At 51.3% G+C, this 22,802-nt stretch overlaps 1 protein-coding gene across 5 annotated transcripts in view; it reads right to left on the bottom strand.

The window, feature by feature from the left end:
- Window positions 1-7,335: 7,335 nt before the first annotated feature.
- CACNA2D2 (calcium voltage-gated channel auxiliary subunit alpha2delta 2) overlaps window positions 7,336-22,802 on the bottom strand; it is a 226,877-nt gene continuing 211,410 nt past the window's right edge. For 2 of the 5 annotated variants that reach the window (XM_073564499.1, XM_073564500.1), the window contains 16 exons: window positions 18,436-18,496; window positions 18,079-18,176; window positions 16,833-16,923; window positions 16,383-16,445; window positions 15,977-16,080; window positions 14,839-14,937; window positions 14,628-14,722; window positions 14,476-14,526; window positions 14,277-14,348; window positions 10,430-10,582; window positions 10,173-10,225; window positions 10,036-10,091; window positions 9,598-9,721; window positions 9,405-9,514; window positions 9,083-9,165; window positions 7,336-8,097 (listed from right to left, as the gene is read on the bottom strand). In XM_073564499.1, coding sequence (XP_073420600.1) covers window positions 7,975-8,097; window positions 9,083-9,165; window positions 9,405-9,514; window positions 9,598-9,721; window positions 10,036-10,091; window positions 10,173-10,225; window positions 10,430-10,582; window positions 14,277-14,348; window positions 14,476-14,526; window positions 14,628-14,722; window positions 14,839-14,937; window positions 15,977-16,080; window positions 16,383-16,445; window positions 16,833-16,923; window positions 18,079-18,176; window positions 18,436-18,496 — 1,436 coding nt within the window. In that variant the 3' untranslated portion in view covers window positions 7,336-7,974. The remainder of the gene's footprint in view (window positions 8,098-9,082; window positions 9,166-9,404; window positions 9,515-9,597; window positions 9,722-10,035; window positions 10,092-10,172; window positions 10,226-10,429; window positions 10,583-14,276; window positions 14,349-14,475; window positions 14,527-14,627; window positions 14,723-14,838; window positions 14,938-15,976; window positions 16,081-16,382; window positions 16,446-16,832; window positions 16,924-18,078; window positions 18,177-18,435; window positions 18,497-22,802) is intronic. The other 3 variants (XM_073564501.1, XM_073564503.1, XM_073564502.1) reach the window with 2 other exon arrangements.

Below are 22,802 nucleotides of genomic sequence, written 5' to 3'. Positions count from 1 at the left end.
ATACAGACACCACCTCAGCTGCTGCAGAACCTCATAATACAGACACCATCTCAGCTGCTGCAGAACCTCATAATACAGACACCACCTCAGCTGCTGCAGAACCTCATAATACAGACACCATCTCAGCTGCTGCAGAACCTCATAATACAGACACCACCTCAGCTGCTGCAGAACTGTCTTCTCTGTGTGTCCTACAGTAGTCAGGAGCATAATACAGAGAAGACCCCGTATACACCACAGAGGGTCTCACACCTGGGTCTGGACATAGAGAACAGATTAGATTTTATATTTATTTTTTGTACCCAAAGTTGCAAAATCAACATGAGGCTCCCCCCCTCCCTCCGCCAGCGGTGATATTGCACTATGGGGGCCCCAAGCTTCCGTCAGCCACATCCCGGCTGATACAATGTGTCAGTGAAGTGAATGTGTAACAAACTGTTCAGTAGAGTGATATTTGCAGGACCTGGGTCCCTCCATGTCTGCAGGCTGTGGCTGCCGGCCCATTGTAATGTCATGTACTGATACCGAGGGGGCACCGGTCAGGAGAGGCGCTGGGGCCGCCGGCAGGAGGGGGGGGGGGGGTCACAGGGATCTGGTGATATTTGAAGGTGATTAGTGAATTTTCTTAAACCCCAAGACTTCCTTTATGTTGACGTTCAATTGTGGGCCCCCTGAATCCCCTCTCACCCCCTGATCATGGAGCCCCGCAGCCCCTTATCAGGGCTCCACCTCCCCTCTCACCCCCTGATCGTGGCCCCTCACGGACGGCAGCTGCTTGGCGGAGGGACTTTCCAATCACATCATCAGCCTTTTGGGACTTGTACATCGGCTCCTGTGGACACTTGGGGGGCATGATGTACAACAACCTTGTCCATAGTGGTAATGGCAGCCATATTGGTTGTCACTGTGTACAACGCCCTGCGAGCTGAGCACATCGGCACAAGTCTCCCCAATGCTGATAGTTTGTTGCAATGTATCAGTCTGGACTCCAGCCCACAGAGGATTGTCCAGACTGGATACAATTTAACAAACCCTCAGCTCTGAGTAGTTTAGGTATGTGACGTTCTTGATGACACAGAGAATATATATATATATATATATATATATATATATATATATATACACACACACACAGCTCTGGCAATAATTAAGAGCGCACTGCGGTGTTTTATAAGAACCCGCTTCTCTCCATGGCTGACAGCCATTCCATCCAGAGTACACCTCATTCTACTTAATGTGCTTCTGATTAGTGATCACCTGAACCAAATCTTATCTAACAAAGGAAAGTATAGAAACCCTGCTGTGGTGTTCACAATCCTCCTGCAATAGGACAAGCTGGACGGCAAAACAAGTGCTAGTAATATCCCAAAAGTAATAGGAATGAAAAAATAACTTCTAACCATGCCAAAGGAGGTGAGAGGAAAAGTCTTGAGTGAGCAAAAGAAGGGCTCAGTTCTGGCTTTACCAGCAGAGGGATACAGTGAGGGTCATGTTGCCTCCATCCTTAAAATTTCTAAGATGGCAGTCCATTACAACAAGGTCAAGCAGCAGACATTGGGGACAACAAAGCTACAGACCGGCAGAGGGCGAACACAACTGTCCACTGACCGGGATGACCGTCATCTTATTCAAATGTCACTCAGCAACCGCAGGATGACATCAAGTGACCTACAAAAGAAATGGCAGCTGGGGTGAAGTGCACGGCAAGAACAGTTCGTAACCGGCTCCTAGAGGCAGGGCTCATGTCATGTAAAGCTGGAAAAAAGCCTTTCATCAATGAGAAGCAAAGGAGGTTAATCTTTGTGAAGGACGTATGAATCAAACCACATACAAGGTTATCCTGGAAAACAGCTGATTCCTTCTGCTCAGGCAATGTTCCCCAACTCTGAGGACAATGCGCCATGCCACACAGCTAGGTCATCAATGTGTGGATGAAGAGCAATTTACATTTTACTCAAAAATATAAAGAGAAAAATCAGACAAACTGAACATTTTGCAATGGTCTCAGTCTTTGCCTGAGCAGTGTATATAAAGCGCCTTTATGAAGTCTTCAGACCCCGTGAACTTTTCCACATTATTAAAGTCAATACCGAACCCATAAACCCCATCTTACTTATATAATACCTTTTCCTTGTGTCCCTATGACAACACTTCCTGCACCGCTGCTCTGGAAGATTATAGTGAAACGTTACACAGAGACTTTGTGTACCCCATGACAACACTTCTCGTCTCTCTACTCCATAAAGACCTTACAATAGCCAAATCAGATTGCGGTGGTCTTTCATCTGGGAATAGCAGAGATCTGATTGGTCAGTGAGAGGTCCTGTCCCTATCATAACACTAGCGGTAGGAGCACAAAGACAGGAGGTGTTGTCATGGGGGCGCAGAGGCGATAGAATGAGGCAGAGGCCGAGCTGAAGTGAAAATATGCACATTATTTATTAACTGATTCTTTGTAATAAACCATTTGAAAATATTTTACAGGAATCACGCACGACTCGTACAAACTTTCTGTCACTTGTGGAACTTTTTTCTGTACAAATAAATAAATAAAACTTTAGCTCCAGTCACCAGATAAAAGCCACTAACTGATGAGGAGGCCGACGACCTCGCGCCTGATGAGGAGGCCGACGACCTCGCGCCTGATGAGGAGGCCGACGACCTCGCGCCTGATGAGGAGGCCGACGACCTCGCCACCTGATGAGGAGGCCGACGACCTCGCCACCTGATGAGGAGGCCGACGACCTCGCCACCTGATGAGGAGGCCGACGACCTCGCCACCTGATGAGGAGGCCGACGACCTCGCCACCTGATGAGGAGGCCGACGACCTCGCCACCTGATGAGGAGGCCGACGACCTCGCCACCTGATGAGGAGGCCGACGACCTCGCCACCTGATGAGGAGGCCGACGACCTCGCCACCTGATGAGGAGGCCGACGACCTCGCCACCTGATGAGGAGGCCGACGGCCTCGCGCCTGATGAGGAGGCCCACGGCCTCGCGCCTGATGAGGAGGCCGACGACCTCGCCACCTGATGAGGAGGCCGACGACCTCGCCACCTGATGAGGAGGCCGACGACCTCGCCACCTGATGAGGAGGCCGACGACCTCGCCACCTGATGAGGAGGCCGACGACCTCGCCACCTGATGAGGAGGCCGACGACCTCGCCACCTGATGAGGAGGCCGACGACCTCGCCACCTGATGAGGAGGCCGACGACCTCGCCACCTGATGAGGAGGCCGACGACCTCGCCACCTGATGAGGAGGCCTGCAGCCTCGCGCCGCGGACGATATATATACTATTTATAGATATTTATACCTATTTATAGCTCTCGCTCTGGAATGGAGGATCGGACTAGAAACGCGACAGACGCCGGGCGCACGTCATCACCCACCCCCTCAAAACAAGGTCCAAACACACAGCCAAGCTACAAGCAAAGAAAATCACCATTTAGGGGCTCACCCTCCCCCCAAGCTCCAGCGGCTCCTGGCAGATTGGGGGGCTCCCTCCCACCTCCCCCCATTGTTCTCATCACTGGGGGTGGACAACAAGCAAGATGGCGGCATGAACGAGACGTAGACGATGATGGACGCCAGAAAGGCAACGGATGGCAACAAAAGGAGCAAAGTCCTCAGATTGGGGCACGTCCCCCCCCCCCCAGAAATATAAGGCCACCCCCCATTATCTGCTACGGGGAAAGCTGGGTGGTACAGCCACCATTTCAGAAGCAGAGGGGGATTGGGGTGCTATGATTTCGGGGGCTTGGCGCTCCGTTCTCTTAATACTGGTCTCTCGGATCAGGGCGCACGGCGCTGGTTCTGCAGGAGGCGAAGACGCTCAGGATCAGGGCCGAGGCCCCTTGTGCTATGAGTGGCCATTGTGATGACCCCATGTGACAGTGTTGTGTGCGGTTTTGGGGGCTCACAGATCCCCTGTGCTTGTGAAATGGTTGTGCCTCCATCCTGGGATTATCACAGCTGGCACTGAGTATTTCAGCAGCATCTACACAATGGAAAACACTACACGGGCGACGCGTCGACATGAACACGGGGATCGGCTGAAGATGGGGATCCCAAAAAGATGGTGACCCGTGAGGAGTGTGAACTTGGGCTTCACCTACTGCCTCGCACTAACATGTCGCGGAGCTGACGGGCGACAGAAACAAACCTGACTCTTTGGTGCAAGTGGATATGATGGGGAGAGTAGTCCAACTGCGGGGGCAGAGATCGGTGGTCCCAGGACCAGAGGGTGAAGGAGGAAAACACAGCTTTGGCACTTAATAACCTGCAGAACTGCAAGATCCTGCAGGAAGGAGGGAGAAGGCAAAATGCTCTGCACTACTCAAAGGGGAGGCCGGGGCCTGGAGTCCAGGGGCAAAGGGGCGGCCGGGGCCTGGAGTCCAGGGGCAAAGGGGCGGCCGGGGCCTGGAGTCCAGGGGCAAAGGGGCGGCCGGGGCCTGGAGTCCAGGGACAAAGGGGCGGCCGGGGCCTGGAGTCCAGGGGCAAAGGGGCGGCCGGGGCCTGGAGTCCAGGGGCAAAGGGGCGGCCGGGGGGCTTGGAGCCCAGGGGCATAGGGGCGGCCGGGGGGCTTGGAGCCCAGGGGCATAGGAGCGGCCGGGGGGCTTGGAGCCCAGGGGCATAGGGGCAGCCAGATCATAGAGTCCAGGGGCAGCTGAGGCCTGGAGTCCAGGGCCAAAGACCCGGGGCCTGGAATCCAGGGGCCATGGCTCACTTTTTGCTAAATGTCTTTTGTCCTGATCCCCTTACCTGATGTGAGAAAAACCTCAACTCTTTTGTATATGAAAATGATATGGAAAGCCATGACAAGATGACAAAGGACAGCAGTGACATCACCACCAGGGACAGCAGTGACATCACCAGGGACAGCACCACCAGGGACAGCAATGACACCGCCACCAGGGACAGCAGTGACATCACAACCAGGGACAGCAGTGACATCACCTCCAGGGACAGCAGTGACATCACCTCCAGGGACACCACCTCCAGGGACAGCAGTGACATCACCAGGGACACCACCACCAGGGACAGCAGTGACATCGCCACCAGGGACAGCAGTGACATCGCCACCAGGGACAGCAGTGACATCGCCACCAGGGACAGCAGTGACATCGCCACCAGGGACAGCAGTGACACCTCGACCAGGGACATCGGTGACACCGCCACCAGGGACAGCGGTGACGTCGCCACCAGGGACAGCGGTGACGTCGCCACCAGGGACAGCGGTGACGTCGCCACCAGGGACAGCGGTGACGTCGCCACCAGGGACAGCGGTGACGTCGCCACCAGGGACAGCGGTGACGTCGCCACAAGGGACAGCGGTGACGTCGCCACAAGGGACAGCGGTCACTTCACCTCCAGGGACAGCGGTGACATCACGACCAGGGACAGCGGTGACATCACGACCAGGGACAGCGGTGACATCACGACCAGGGACAGCGGTGACATCACCTCCAGGGACAGCGGTGACATCACCTCCAGGGACAGCGGTGACATCACCTCCAGGGACAGCGGTGACATCACGACCAGGGACAGCGGTGACATCACGACCAGGGACAGCGGTGACATCACCTCCAGGGACAGCGGTGACATCACCTCCAGGAACAGCGGTGACATCACCTCCAGGGACAGCGGTGACATCACGACCAGGGACAGCAGTGACATCACGACCAGGGACAGCAATGACACCACCACAAGGGACAGCAGTGACATCACCTCCAGGGACAGCAGTGACATCACGACCAGGGACAGCGGTGACATCACGACCAGGGACAGCGGTGACATCACCTCCAGGGACAGCGGTGACATCACGACCAGGGACAGCAGTGACATCACGACCAGGGACAGCGGTGACATCACGACCAGGGACAGCGGTGACATCACGACCAGGGACAGCGGTGACATCACGACCAGGGACAGCGGTGACATCACCTCCAGGGACAGCGGTGACATCACCTCCAGGGACAGCGGTGACATCACCTCCAGGGACAGCGGTGACATCACGACCAGGGACAGCGGTGACATCACCTCCAGGGACAGCGGTGACATCACCTCCAGGGACAGCGGTGACATCACCTCCAGGAACAGCGGTGACATCACGACCAGGGACAGCGGTGACATCACGACCAGGGACAGCAATGACACCACCACAAGGGACAGCAGTGACATCACCTCCAGGGACAGCAGTGACATCACGACCAGGGACAGCGGTGACATCACCTCCAGGGACAGCGGTGACATCACCTCCAGGGACAGCGGTGACATCACCTCCAGGGACAGCGGTGACATCACGACCAGGGACAGCAGTGACATCACGACCAGGGACAGCAATGACACCACCACAAGGGACAGCAGTGACATCACCTCCAGGGACAGCAGTGACATCACGACCAGGGACAGCGGTGACATCACCAGGGACAGCGGTGACATCACGACCAGGGACAGCGGTGACATCACCTCCAGGGACAGCGGTGACATCACGACCAGGGACAGCGGTGACATCACCTCCAGGGACAGCGGTGACATCACGACCAGGGACAGCGGTGACATCACGACCAGGGACAGCGGTGACATCACGACCAGGGACAGCGGTGACATCACGACCAGGGACAGCGGTGACATCACGACCAGGGACAGCGGTGACATCACCTCCAGGGACAGCGGTGACATCACCTCCAGGGACAGCGGTGACATCACCTCCAGGGACAGCGGTGACATCACGACCAGGGACAGCGGTGACATCACGACCAGGGACAGCGGTGACATCACCTCCAGGGACAGCGGTGACATCACCTCCAGGGACAGCGGTGACATCACCTCCAGGGACAGCGGTGACATCACCTCCAGGGACAGCGGTGACATCACGACCAGGGACAGCGGTGACATCACGACCAGGGACAGCAATGACACCACCACAAGGGACAGCAGTGACATCACGACCAGGGACAGCGGTGACATCACGACCAGGGACAGCGGTGACATCACGACCAGGGACAGCGGTGACATCACCTCCAGGGACAGCGGTGACATCACGACCAGGGACAGCGGTGACATCACCTCCAGGGACAGCGGTGACATCACGACCAGGGACAGCGGTGACATCACGACCAGGGACAGCGGTGACATCACGACCAGGGACAGCGGTGACATCACCTCCAGGGACAGCGGTGACATCACGACCAGGGACAGCGGTGACATCACGACCAGGGACAGCGGTGACATCACGACCAGGGACAGCGGTGACATCACCTCCAGGGACAGCGGTGACATCACGACCAGGGACAGCGGTGACATCACCTCCAGGGACAGCGGTGACATCACGACCAGGGACAGCGGTGACATCACGACCAGGGACAGCGGTGACATCACGACCAGGGACAGCGGTGACATCACGACCAGGGACAGCGGTGACATCACCTCCAGGGACAGCAGTGGTGTCACTGCCATGGGTTGATATTCACCCTGGTAGAAATTCCATCATCATGGGCACATGACATCACCATGACAGCAATGACATCATCACCCTGAGTATATGGTCACAATGGCGGGCTATAACATTGGTACTAGGAGTAGATATGACATCATCACTACGAGCTCAGGCTCATACAGCAGCTGTAGAAATGGACGAGGATGATGAGGGTCACCGACCCCGTGGCCCCCACAACTTATAAAACAGAAATTCAGGTGAACAGACAGGAACCATGGAGACAGACGAACAGGAAACAGGGAATTCTGGGAGCTGCCATGGCTCCGCCTGCTGCTCCGCCATGATGGTTTGCTTTCCTGGTTGCCATGGTAACTCCTGATAACACTAAAAAGTCTCCTTGTTGTCGCCGTAAAATCATCCAAATCAAGTGGTGGTTGTCGTGGTAACAGCCCAACGCGCAAGAGGCGCTCGCCTGTTCGTCATGGTAACCACGTCACTAAAGAAGAAGTGGCCTGAGGAAGCGGAGCGACCTAGAGGCCCCGGCCCACCGAGGACGAGGTGCAGCCGCCCAGCAGGAGCAGGAGCTGAAGACACGCCAGCAGGAGCCATGACGGCCGAAACATGGAGCCCCGACCACAGTCCGAGGTGTCCTCCTGCAAGACAGAAGAGGGGCGACAGGCGGCAATTACATGGGACTGCAGGCTACACCCAGGGGAATCAGTGGTGTTACATAGGACTGCTGGTGACATCTGCCACATTATCTGTACCCAGAGAGGTATCACTGTGTTATCTGTGGTGTTACATAGGACTGCGGGTGTCATCTGCAACATTATGTGTACTCAGTTATCACTGTTATCTGTGGTGTTACATGGGACTGCAGGTATCATCTAGCACATTATCTGCAGGCAGAGAGTTACCACTGTGTTATCTGTGGTGTTACATAGGACTGCAGGTGACATCTGCCACATTATCTGTACCCAGAGAGGTATCACTGTTATCTGTGGTGTTACATAGGACTGCAGGTGACATCTACTACATTATCTGTACTCAGAGCTATCACTGTGTTAGCTGTGGTGTTACATAGGACTGCAGGTGACATCTGCCACATTATCTGTACCCAGAGAGGTATCACTGTTATCTGTGGTGTTACATAGGACTGCAGGTGACATCTACTACATTTTCTGTACTCAGAGATATCACTGTTTTATCTGTGGTCTTACATAGGACTGCAGGTGACATCTGCCACATTATCTGTACCCAGAGAGGTATCACTGTTATCTGTGTTGTTACATAGGACTGCAGGTGACATCTACTACATTATCTGTACTCAGAGCTATCACTGTGTTAGCTGTGGTGTTACATAGGACTGCAGGTGACATCTACTACATTTTCTGTACTCAGAGATATCACTGTTTTATCTGTGGTCTTACATAGGACTGCAGGTGACATCTGCCGCATTATCTGTACCCAGAGAGGTATCACTGTTATCTGTGGTGTTACATAGGACTGCAGGTGACATCTACTACATTATCTGTACTCAGAGCTATCACTGTGTTAGCTGTGGTGCTACATAGGACTGCCGGTACGACACACCCGGCTCTGCTACGTCTGTGGGATGTAGAGCAATCAGACCGGTACCATTGTGTTGTAGTCGAAGCAGACATGAGGACCTTTCCGATATCGAGGCATCTGCACCAGCTCACACTGCTCCGGACCCTCAGCTGTGACCACGAGTTAATGGAGAATAAGAAGTAAAATGGGAACTAACATAAAGCTGCCGCTTGGTTTTCGGATTCCTCTGCTTGCTGTCGGTGAATGGGGACGCGGTGTCAGCAGAGGATCATGGCACTGCCGGCACTGATCCAGTGTAACAAGCCCTCAGCTGTGAGCCCTAGCCATGATGGCGGTGTGGCCGCCCCCCGCTGTGTGCGCCCCCGTATCACCCCTGCTGGAAGGATACAGCGCGTCTCCTCCTGGTCCAGCTTCATGGAGTCGCACTGGCTGCAGAGCATCGTCTCCGCCACCACGAACAGCAGGTTTGTGTTCGCGAGTCTCTGGGCATGGAAGTACCTGATAGAGGAAACAGGTAGAGGCCTGCGGGGTTAATTAACCCTTAATACCCTGGCCCTCCCCGACCCCTGGACCGGACTGACCGGGAGCAGGGTCCGCAGTCGATGACCGCCGTGTAAGTGGCATTGACGCTGCTGAAGTAATACTGCGTCTGCTTCATGATGCAGGTCGCCTCCCGCGGCTCCAGGTTCTCCGCCATGATGTCATCTGTGGGGACAAAGGGGGAAAGTGGGTGCCGGGCGGTCACCGGGCAGCAACATGGCACCACGACGCGACGCCGATCTTCTGCACCTTTCACGGCTAATGTCACTTTATACACAAGATGCAGCTGTGTGGAAACCATCAGTAAGTAGGTGTTAGGCCTGCCACACACATCCACCACAGCACCCGCCAGCCGCAGCTTACTGACTGTTTCCAATTTTATTTTATCGCAAAAAAAATTTGGAAAATGGTAAAGAGGCCGAGGAGGTGATGACACGGGCGGCGAAGCCTTCACTCCCACCGTACTGCCCAGCTCTTACCCGCGTGCATCCAGCTGGTGTACATCAGACTGACGAACAGATGCTGCAATAGTGACCTGCAGAGAGACCATTATAAGGTGGAGATTATAAGCGGGGAGGGACGACGACTCTGCGACATGGGGGGGACCGACACTCACCAGGCGGCAGCGGAGGACAGCCAGGCCAGGTTCAGCAGGTCAGCGACTGTGGGCTGCAGAAGGAGACACCAAAGTCAGACACATCTATCTTATACTCTAGTCACATCCAGAGCTGCGCCCACAGAAGTGCAGCTTATCTGCAACCCAAGCAGAAGCCTGAATGCAGCTCTGGCTGTGACTAGAGGATAGAGTGATGGCTACTCTGCAGCAGCCAGGGTCCGATGCTCATGCGACCCCTGATCACTGGGAACACTTACCACAAAGATCCCTCTGGGGGCCGCGCCTTTGTTGCTCTCGGTTTTGGGGGCGCACAGCGACTGGTAATCGTAGGACTCCTTCTTGGTGAAGAACGAGCTGTTGTACAGTGCAGACATGAGGTTGGGGTCCACCTCGCTGAAGAACTTCCCAACCTAAGAGAAACACAAGGGGTTAATGTGAAGAGGAGCATCAAGTGCAGAACAGACTGCTGTAGGACTATGACTCCCAGCATGCCATAACCCCCTCAACTGTAGTCTCACAATTGAATCTCAGGTTTCGCAAACTCCCCCCCATTCAGAAATTATTGGAAATTACAACTGCTTGTCCCAGAATCAGTCGGCTGATAACAGAGAGCAGCAGATCTCCCGGCACGGCGGGGTCTGGATCACCCGACTCCACATCCTCATTACCGACAGCTTTTCCCTCCACTCCTTCTGCTTCTCAAAATAAGATTTCTGAATTCCCGGAGCTTTAATGCGGCAATTACCAAACACGAATGAAAGAGCAATTACCCTCCGGAGCGAGGCGCAAACAAACCGACATCACGCCGATCAGGAGGGTCCCACAACAAACACAACGCCGGGGTATGTACGGAAAAAAACATAATAAGAGAGCGACAATCTGATCCGTGTGTCATATCTACAAGTCATATCACACATACAGTCACTGTGTCCATACATTACATATACCCCAGAGCTGCGCTCACTATTCAGCTGGTGCAGTCACTGTGTACATAGATTACATTACTGATCCTGAGTTACCTCCTGTATTATACTCCAGAGCTGCACTCACTATTCTGCTGGTGCAGTCACTGTGTACATACATTACTGATCCTGAGTTATATCCTGTATTATACTCCAGAGCTGCACTCACTATTCTGCTGGTGCAGTCACTGTGTACATACATTACATTACTGATCCTAAGTTACCTCCTGTATTATACCCCAGAGCTGCACTCACAATTCTGCTGGAGCAGTCACTGTGTACATACATTACATTACTGATCCTGAGTTACATCCTGTATTATACTCCAGAGCTGCACTCACTATTCTGCTAGTGCAGTCACTGTGTACATACATTACATTACTGATCCTGAGTTACATCCTGTATTACACCCCAGAGCTGCGCTCACTATTCTGCTGGTGTAGTCACTGTGTACATACATTACTGATCCTGAGTTACATCCTGTATTATACTCCAGAGCTGCACTCACTATTCTGCTGGTGCAGTCACTGTGTACATACATTACTGATCCTGAGTTACCTCCTGTATTATACTCCAGAGCTGCACTCACTATTCTGCTGGTGCAGTCACTGTGTACATACATTACATTACTGATCCTGAGTTACATCCTGTATTATACTCCAGAGCTGCACTCACTATTCTGCTGGTGCAGTCACTGTGTACATACATTACTGATCCTGAGTTACCTCCTGTATTATACTCCAGAGCTGCACTCACTATTCTGCTGGTGCAGTCACTGTGTACATACATTACATTACTGATTCTGAGTTACATCCTGTATTATACCCCAGAGCTGCACTCACTATTCTGCTGGTGCAGTCACTGTGTACATACATTACATTACTGATCCAGAGTTACATCCTGTATTATACTCCAGAGCTGCACTCACTATTCTGCTGGTGCAGTCACTGTGTACATACATTACTGATCCTGAGTTACATCCTGTATTATACTCCAGAGCTGCACTCACTATTCTGCTGGTGCAATCACTGTGTACATACATTACATTACTGATCCTGAGTTACCTCCTGTATTATATCCCAGAGCTGCACTCACTATTCTGCTGGTGCAGTCACTGTGTACATACATTACAGTCATGGCCAAAAGTTTAGAGAATGACACAAATATTATATTGTCACATGATCTGCTGGCCTCTGGTTTTTATGTGTTTGTCAGATGTTTTTATCACATACAGAAATATAATTGCAATCATATTATGAGTAGCAAAAGGTTATATTGACAGAATGAGTTAATGCAGCAAGTCAATATTTGCAGTGTTGACCCTTCTTCTTCAGGACCTCAGCAATTCTCCCTGGCATGCTCTCAATCAACTTCTGGATCAAATCCTGACTGATAGCAGTCCATTCTTGCAAAATCAATGCTTTTATTTTGTCTGAATTTGAAGGTTTTTGTTTGTCCACCCGTCTCTTGATGATTGACCACAAGTTCTCAATGGGATTAAGATCTGGGGAGTTTCCAGGCCATGGTCCCAAAATCTCTATGTTTTGTTCCCTGAGCCATTTAGTTATCACCTTTGCTTTATGGCAAGGTGCTCCATCATGTTGAAAAAGGCATTGTTGATCGCCAAACTGCTCTTGGACGGTTGGGAGAAGTTGCTCTTGGAGGACATTCTGGTACCATTCTTTATTCATGGCTGTGTTTTTAGGCAAGACTGAGAGAGAGCCCATTCCCTTGGCTGGGAAGCCACCCCACACATGAATGGTTTCAGGATGCTTGACAGTTGGCATGAGACAAGACTGGTGGTAGCGCTCACCTGGTCTTCTCCGAATAAGCCGTTTTCCAGATGTCCCAAACAATCGAAAAGGGGATTCACCAGAGAAAATGACTTTACCCCAGTCCTCAGCAGTCCACTCCCTGTACCTCTTGCAGAATATCAGTCTGTCCATGATGTTTTTCCTGGAGAGAAGTGGCTTCTTTGCTGCCCTCCTTGAGACCAGGCCTTGCTCCAAGAGTCTCCGCCTCACAGTGCGTGCAGATGCACTCACACCTGCCTGCTGCCATTCCTGAGCAAGCTCTGCACTGCTGGTAGCCCGATCCCGCAGCTGAAACACTTGTAAGAGACGGTCCTGGCGCTTGCTGGTCTTTCTTGGGCGCCCTGGAGCCTTTTTGGCAACAAGGGAACCTCTCTCCTTGAAGTTCTTGATGATGCGATAGATTGTTGACTGAGGTGCAATCTTTCTAGCTGCGATACTCTTCCCTGTTAGGCCATTTTTGTGCAGTGCAATGATGACTGCACGTGTTTCTTTAGAGATAACCATGGTTAACAGAAGAGAAACAATGATGCCAAGCACCAGCCTCCTTTTAAAGTGTCCAGTGGTGTCATTCTTACTTAATCATGACAGATTGATCTCCAGCCCTGTCCTCATCAACACCCACACCTGTGTTAATGGAGCAATCACTGAAACGATGTTAGCTGGTCCTTTTAAGGCAGGGCTGCAATGATGTTGAAATGTGTTTTGGGGGATAAAGTTAATTTTCTAGGCAAATATTGACTTTGCAAGCAATTGTTGTTAAGCTGATCACTCTTTATAACATTCTGGAGTATATGCAAATTGCCATTAGAAAAAATGAAGCAGTAGACTTTGTAAAAATTAATATTTGTGTCATTCTCAAAACTTTTGGCCATGACTGTACATTACTGATCCTGAGTTACCTCCTGTATTATACTCCAGAGCTGCGCTCACTATTCTGCTGGTGTAGTCACTGTGTACATACATTACTGATCCTGAGTTACATCCTGTATTATACCCCAGAGCTGCACTCACTATTCTGCTGGTGCAGTCACTGTGTACATACATTACATTACTGATCCTGAGTTACCTCCTGTATTATACTCCAGAGCTGCACTCACTATTCTGCTGGTGCAGGCACTGTGTACATACATTACATTACTGTTCCTGAGTTACCTCCTGTATTATACCCCAGAGCTGCACTCACTATTCTGCTGGTGCAGTCACTGTGTACATACATTACATTACTGATCCTGAGTTACCTCCTGTATTATACTCCAGAGCAGCACTCACTATTCTGCAACTCACACCCCCAGCATTCCATGACGGTGGTCTTCGCTCTCACGCATTACCTGTGACCAGTGGTCCTGCTGATTGGACATGACGAGAAATCCACCATCATCGATGAGGACACAGAGTAAATCCTGCAGAGAAGAGTCACACGTCTGACATGTCACACAGAAGACGGCTCCACTGGATGAGGCTGCGTTATTAGATAACTGTGGTGCGGGTTGTACTGGGGGTCTCTGATGATGGGAGGGGGGCACATACCTCACTGTTGATGTCACAGTCCATCTCGCAGCTGCTGGAGGGACTACACTGCTGGAGACAAGAGGAGAAGCAGCTTCAGTCTACAGGACAATGTGAGGCCAGAGGGATGTGGCAGAACTAGTCAGGACCGGTGGGGTGCAGGGGCCGCTCACCTTGCGGGGTCCTTGAGGATTTGCTTCAGAATGGTTACTGGCCAGGATTTTGAACTTTTCCACCCACGCCTCAAGATCCAACTTTACTCCGACAACTAGAGAAAAAATTAATAATAATAAAGATGATGAAGATGACGGTCACACCGTGAGGAAGGCTGTGATACGTCTCCAGTGTACAGTCGCTCCCACAGTCCCAGCCACAGAAAATCACCTGCAGGTTTGAGTTTTCTGCCCTCGATCTCTAGCTCCACAGCTGTGCTCACCAGTATCCCCACCGTGTTATTCTCCAGATCTGATGGTCGGTAACCGGCTGACGAGACAACAGAGGATCAGGAATTAGGACCTGTTCTCCTCCATCTTCATCTCAGGTCTTCCTCAAAGAGTCAGCACCTGTCCGCAACGCTCATCTCGCACATATTTCCTCAGCTCGTCCTTGCCTCCAGTGTTCTCCACACTCTTCCTCGCCTCCCAAACCTTTCATTCTCCTCCTTGCCTCCTGCGCTCATCCTCGCCTCCAGCACTCCTCACCTCCCAAGCTCCTCCTCACCTCCCTCTCTCACCAAGCTCCTTCTCGCATCCAATGCTCCCCACGCTCCTCCTCTCCCGTGTTATCCAAACTCGTTTTACCCTTCCTCACACTACTCCTCCCCTCCAGGGTATTCCCCATGCTCATCCTCGCCTCCCGCGATCCCCATGCCTCCCCACACTCCTCCTCGTCTCCAGCATTCCCCACGACCATCCTCCCTTCAAGTACTCCCCACACTCCTTGTTGCCTGCAGCGTTCCCCACACTGGGCTCCTCCTCGCCACCAGCGTTCCCCACGCTCCACCTCCCCTCCCGCGATCCCTACGCTCCACCTCGCCTCCAGCGTTCCCCACGCTCCACGTCGCCACCGGCGTTCCCCACGCTCCACGTCGCCACCGGCGTTCCCCACGCTCCACCTCGCCTCCAGCATTCCGCCACCAGCGTTCCCCACGCTCCACCTCCCCTCCCGCGATCCCCACGCTCCACCTCGCCACCCGCATTCTCCACGCTCCACCTCGCCACCCGCATTCCCCACACTCCACCTCCCCTCCCGCGATCCCCACGCTCCACCTCGCCTCCAGCGTTCCCCACGCTCCACCTCGCCTCCAGCGTTCCCCACGCTCCACCTCGCCACCCGCGTTCCCCACACTCCACCTCGCCTCCAGCATTCCGCCACCAGCGTTCCCCACGCTCCACCTCGCCACCCGCATTCCCCACGCTCCACCTCGCCACCTGCATTCCCCACGTTCCACCTCGCCACCCGCGATCCCCACGCTCCACCTCGCCTCCAGCGTTCCCCACCAAATTTAATCATCAGAACTCACGTTCTCTATAAGGTGCGCGGAATATGTAGCCCTTATTGTCAAGACTTCTTCTGTAAAATGTGGCGTTATGAGGCTCCATGTCCTCCATCCAGTCATCTGCAGCCCTTGAGACACGAGACGTGAAAGAGCAAAAAAGACATGAGACAGAGCGGAGCTTGAGCGAGGCGGACAGGGTGGAGGAGGAGCGAGGCGGACAGGGCAGAGGAGAAGCGAGACGGACAGAACGGGCGAGATGGACAGAACAGACGAGACGCGAGACAGACAGAATGGGCGAGACGGACAGAATGGACAAGACGCAAGACAGAGGGCAGATAACACGCGAGAGATAGAGAAGAGGAAACCATGTAACATTCATTCTGTCTTTAGACTGCGCCATTTGCAGAAATGTTCTAGGCGGAGCACTCACTTGTTGGGGAAGACACGGGTGATGCCTCCATCTGTAGAAGAAAAGACGGCGAGGAGCCCATACCTGTGAGGAGCAAGACGTGGATGAAGAGAACATGGAGCTACAGGGAGAAGGCGTCATCTACACCACAACAGTCACCGGAGGTCTCAGCACCAGTCACAGCTGTAGGCGGTCTCTGATGAGACGTCAAGGGCTGTCTATGGTCATGGTGTATGTCACATGGGGCGTACACATAGACTACACTAAGTAGTTAACTTGTGTCAGGTCAGCGTGGGCGAGGGGATCACATTTTCTCGCTGCATCCTCTGTCACCAGGAAAACAATCCATAATGAGCAGTCACCCATCCCTCAAGACCCTGCTGACAGTCACTATTCATGGCCAGCTGCTGTCAGTCTTCAGGTGTTTCTGTGAAGTAAGGATTGTCCAGCAGCAAAAGACAGTCTCCTTACGTGAGAAGGTCCTTATCCTTCCATACTCTGTCTGCCAAATCACGTGTGATGCCCGTATCTAGGATCAGATTATGCAGGAGGAAGCTGTCACCTGAGGAACACAGAAACAATGTCGTCATCATCACCATAATCATCATCATCCACCACCACCATCATCATCTACCACCACCATCATATCTACCACCACCATCATATCTACCACCACCATCATATCTACCACCACCATCATATCTACCACCACCATCATATCTACCACCACCATCATATCTACCACCACCATCATCTACCACCACCATCATCATCTACCACCATCATCATCCACCACCATCATCATCTCTACCACCACCATCTACCACCATCATCCACCACCATCATCATCCATCACCACCATATCTACCACCATCATCATCTACCACCATCATCCACCATCATCTACCACCATAATCATCTACCACCATCATCTCTACCACCATCATCTCTACCACCATCATCTCTACCACCATCATCTCTACCACCATCATCTCTACCACCATCATCTCTACCACCATCATCTCTACCACCATCATCTCTACCACCATCATCTCTACCACCATCATCTCTACCACCATCATCATCTACCACCATCATCATCTACCACCATCATCATCTACCACCATCATCTCTACCACCATCATCATCCACCACCATCATCATCCACCACCATCATCATCCACCACCATCATCATCATCCACCACCATCATCATCATCCACCACCATCATCATCATCCACCACCATCATCATCCACCATCATCCACCACCATCATCATCCACCACCATTATCCACCACCATCATCTACCACCACCACCATCATCCACCACCACTATCATCCACCACCATCATCATCATCCACCATCACCCACCACCATCATCATCCACCACCATCATCCACCACCACCATCATCCACCACCACCATCATCCACCACCACCATCATCCACCACCACCATCATCCACCACCATCATCATTATGCACCATCCACAACAATTTTCCACCTTTCATCACCATCATCTCCACCACCAACATTATTCACCATGCACAACCATTATCATCATCCACCATCATCCACATTCCATCACCAGCATCATCATCCACCATCCACCACAATTTTCCACTTTTCATCAACATCATCATCCACCACCATCCACCACAATGTTCCACCACCATCCACTACCACATCCATCCGTTGTCCCGCTACACCACTCACACTTCTTGGAGTCCGGCGTCACTTTCTCCATGAGTGAGATGAAGTTCAGCAAGAACTCGGTGTTGTTTTCGGACTGTTCCAGGTCCTGGCAGTACTGCCTGCGAGTGCAGAGACGATGACCCAGAGGAGAGAACGGAGAAGGAACCAAGACAAGGAGGGATGAGAAACACTGGGGGGCTCCTTATACTGTGCCCGCTGGGTGGGCACCCAATAGAAAGCTACAAGGCTAGCTCCACCCAATATCATGTGATCCATCTATTCTCTACTGATTGGCTTATACAGAGTCCGGGGGGCGGGACTCTAATTCCCTTATTTGCATTTTGAGGGTCCGTGAACGTTCACTATGAGAGACATTACCTTGGAGCCAGGAACACGCGACCTTCAGACTCAAAGGTGTTCGGCATCAGAGACTCAAAATCTGTAACAGATAAGAAGAATTATCCAGCAAGTGAGAGGAGCGAGGCTTCCTGTCCACAGAGGGGCCACATCCTGCTACGGCGGGGACCCCTCGCACTCTGCTGGGCACCTGGATCTGCTCGGCATGGATGGATGGACGAGCGGGATCTGGCCACAACCTTCAGGTGAACGATGGAAGTCAATGAGGAGGAGAGAAGAGAAGGAGGAAGAGTCACCCGAGTGCTGAGGAGGCAGCGACCTGGGGCTCTGCGGCCGCCGAGGAACGCTGGGACTTGTGGTGGAGCTTGGAGGACGAAGTAAGACCATCTCTGACCTGGGAAGGAGCTTCGGCCTCATAGAAAACCATGGCCGCTTTCTTCCAATAACAAGGTCACAGCTCAGCCCCATTCACTTCAATATAACCAAGCTGCGATACCAGACACAACCAGAGGTGGCGCTGCAGGAGGAAGGCGGCCATGCTTCTCTAATCCTGACCAGTCAAAAACCCACTCACCTACTGGGAAAGCTGCAGACCCCGACTGTGAGGACACTAAGCTCCATGTTCTAGTCATCCAGTAGCACAGGACAGCGCCCCCGGAGGCCAATACTGGAACAACAGGGTAAGGGAACACTACAGATGGCCACTACCCAGAGCACAATGCGGCAGGTGCAGGTCCTACAGTCGCGAGTCTCATCACTGTCAGGACGGGGCCCCACACTGTGCCCCACACAAGCTGCTCCTCCCTTCCCTCAGGTCATTTCCCATGTTCATTGTCAAATCAGTTTCTGGAGACGGAGGTCAGGCCCAGGGTCTCCTCTAACCAGGAGCCAAACATGGCGGCCACCCATCCTCAGGGGCCCACAGCTACATAGAATACAGCGCCTCCAAGTGGACTGATGTCTGTAGTGCAGGAGAGAAAGAACAGAATCGTACGTACGAGACTCAGCTTACAGATTATATATATAGAACAAAGCTACTCAGGCAGTCACTGTGCTCCAGAGCAGCACTCATAAGTAATGTAATGTATGTACACAGTGACTGCACCAGCAGAACAGTGAGTGCAGCTCTGGAGTATAATACAGGATGTAACTCAGGATCAGTAATGTAATGTATGTACACAGTGACTGCACCAGCAGAATAGTGAGTGCAGCTCTGGAGTATAATACAGGATGTAACTCAGGATCAGTAATGTAATGTATGTACACAGTGACTGCACCAGCAGAACAGTGAGTGCAGCTCTGGAGTATAATACAGGATGTAACTCAGGATCAGTAATGTAATGTATGTACACAGTGACTGCACCAGCAGAACAGTGAGTGCAGCTCTGGAGTATAATACAGGATGTAACTCAGGATCAGTAATGTAATGTATGTACACAGTGACTGCACCAGCAGAATAGAGAGTGCAGCTCTGGAGTATAATACAGGAAGTAACTCAGGATCAGTAATGTAATGTATGTACACAGTGACTGCACCAGCAGAACAGTGAGTGCAGCTCTGGAGTATAATACAGGATGTAACTCAGGATCAGTAATGTAATGTATGTACACAGTGACTGCACCAGCAGAATAGTGAGTGCAGCTCTGGGGTATAATACAGGAAGTAACTCAGGATCAGTAATGTAATGTATGTACACAGTGACTGCACCAGCAGAATAGTGAGTGCAGCTCTGGAGTATAATACAGGATGTAACTAAGGATCAGTAATGTAATGTATGTACACAGTGACTGCACCAGCAGAATAGAGAGTGCAGCTCTGGAGTATAATACAGGATGTAACTCAGGATCAGTAATGTAATGTATGTACACAGTGACTGCACCAGCAAAATAGAGAGTGCAGCTCTGGGGTATAATACAGGAAGTAACTCAGGATCAGTAATGTAATGTATGTACACAGTGACTGCACCAGCAGAATAGTGAGTGCAGCTCTGGAGTATAATACAGGATGTAACTGAGGATCAGTAATGTAATGTATGTACACAGTGACTGCACCAGCAGAATAGAGAGTGCAGCTCTGGGGTATAATACAGGAGGTAAATCAGGATCAGTAATGTATGTACACAGTGACTGCACCAGCAGAATAGTGAGTGCAGCTCTGGGGTATAATACAGGAAGTAACTCAGGATCAGTAATGTAATGTATGTACACAGTGACTGCACCAGCAGAATAGTGAGTGCAGCTCTGGAGTATAATACAGGATGTAACTAAGGATCAGTAATGTAATGTATGTACACAGTGACTGCACCAGCAGAATAGAGAGTGCAGCTCTGGAGTATAATACAGGATGTAACTCAGGATCAGTAATGTAATGTATGTACACAGTGACTGCACCAGCAGAATAGAGAGTGCAGCTCTGGGGTATAATACAGGAAGTAACTCAGGATCAGTAATGTAATGTATGTACACAGTGACTGCACCAGCAGAATAGTGAGTGCAGCTCTGGAGTATAATACAGGATGTAACTGAGGATCAGTAATGTAATGTATGTACACAGTGACTGCACCAGCAGAATAGAGAGTGCAGCTCTGGGGTATAATACAGGAGGTAAATCAGGATCAGTAATGTATGTACACAGTGACTGCACCAGCAGAATAGTAAGTGCAGCTCTGGGGTATAATACAGGAGGTAACTCAGGACCAGTAATGTAATGTATGCACACAGTCACAGCACCAGCAGAATAGTGAGTGCAGCTCTGGAGTATAATACAGGAAGTAACTCAGGATCAGTAATGTATGTACACAGTGACTGCACCAGCAGAATAGTGAGTGCAGCTCTGGAGTATAATACAGGAAGTAACTCAGGATCAGTAATGTATGTACACAGTGACTGCACCAGCAGAATAGTGAGTGCAGCTCTGGGGTATAATACAGGATGTAACTCAGGATCAGTAATGTATGTACACAGTGACTGCACCAGCAGAATAGTGAGTGCAGCTCTGGGTATAATACAGGAGGTAACTCAGGATCAGTAATGTAATGTATGTACACAGTCACAGCACCAGCAGAATAGTGAGTGCAGCTCTGGAGTATAATACAGGATGTAACTCAGGATCAGTAATGTACTGTATGTACACAGTGACTGCACCAGCAGAATAGTGAGTGCAGCTCTGGAGTATAATACAGGATGTAACTCAGGATCAGTAATGTATGTACACAGTGACTGCACCAGCAGAATAGTGAGTGCAGCTCTGGGGTATAATACAGGATATAACTCAGGATCAGTAATGTAATGTATGTACACAGTGACTGCACCAGCAGAATAGTGAGTGCAGCTCTGGGGTATAATACAGGATATAACTCAGGATCAGTAATGTAATCTATGTACACAGTGACTGCACCAGCAGAATGGTGAGTGCAGCTCTGGGATATAATACAGGATGTAACTCAGGATCAGTAATGTAATCTATGTAAACAGTGACTGCACCAGCAGAATAGTGAGTGCAGCTCTGGGGTATAATACAGGATGTAACTCAGGCTCAGTAATGTAATGTATGTGCACAGTGACTGCTCCAGCAGAATAGTGAGTGCAGCTCTGGGGTATAATACAGGATGTAATTCAGGATCAGTAATGTAATTTATGTACACAGTGTCTGCACCAGCAGAATAGTGAGTGCAGCTCTGGAGTATATTACAGGATATAACTCAGGATCAGTAATGTATGTACACAGTGACTGCACCAGCAGAATAGTGAGTGCAGCTCTGGGGTATATAATACAGGATGTAACTCAGGATCAGTAATGTATGTACACAGTGACTGCACCAGCAGAATAGTGAGTGCAGCTCTGGGGTATAATGCAGGATGTAACTCAGGATCAGTAATGTATGTACACAGTGACTGCACCAGCAGAATAGTGAGTGCAGCTCTGGGGTATAATACAGGAGGTAACTCAGGATCAGTAATGTAATGTATGTACACAGTGACTGCACCAGCAGAATAGTGAGTGCAGCTCTGGAGTATAATACAGGATGTAACTCAGGATCAGTAATGTATGCACTCAGTGACTGCACCAGCAGAATAGTGAGTGCAGGTCTGGAATATAATACAGGATGTAACTCAGGATCAGTAATGTATGTACACAGTGACTGCACCAGCAGAATAGTGAGTGCAGCTCTGGAGTATAATACAGGATGTAACTTCAGGGTCAGTAATGTATGTACACAGTGACTGCACCAGCAGACTAGTGAGTGCAGCTCTGGGGTATAATACAGGAGGTAACTCGGGATCAGTAATGTAATGTATGTACATAGTGACTGGATCAGTAGAAGAGTGAGTGCAGCTCTGGAGTATAATACAGGATGTAACTCAGGATCAGTAATGTAATGTATGTAC

The sequence above is a fragment of the Dendrobates tinctorius genome, unplaced genomic scaffold, assembly GCF_039654945.1.
Source record: "Dendrobates tinctorius isolate UK_male_01 unplaced genomic scaffold, ASM3965494v1 ptg000455l, whole genome shotgun sequence".
NCBI classification, from domain to species: Eukaryota; Metazoa; Chordata; class Amphibia; order Anura; family Dendrobatidae; genus Dendrobates; species Dendrobates tinctorius.
Note: the sequence above shows the minus strand (reverse complement) of the source record. Positions and strands in the feature narration are given on the sequence as shown.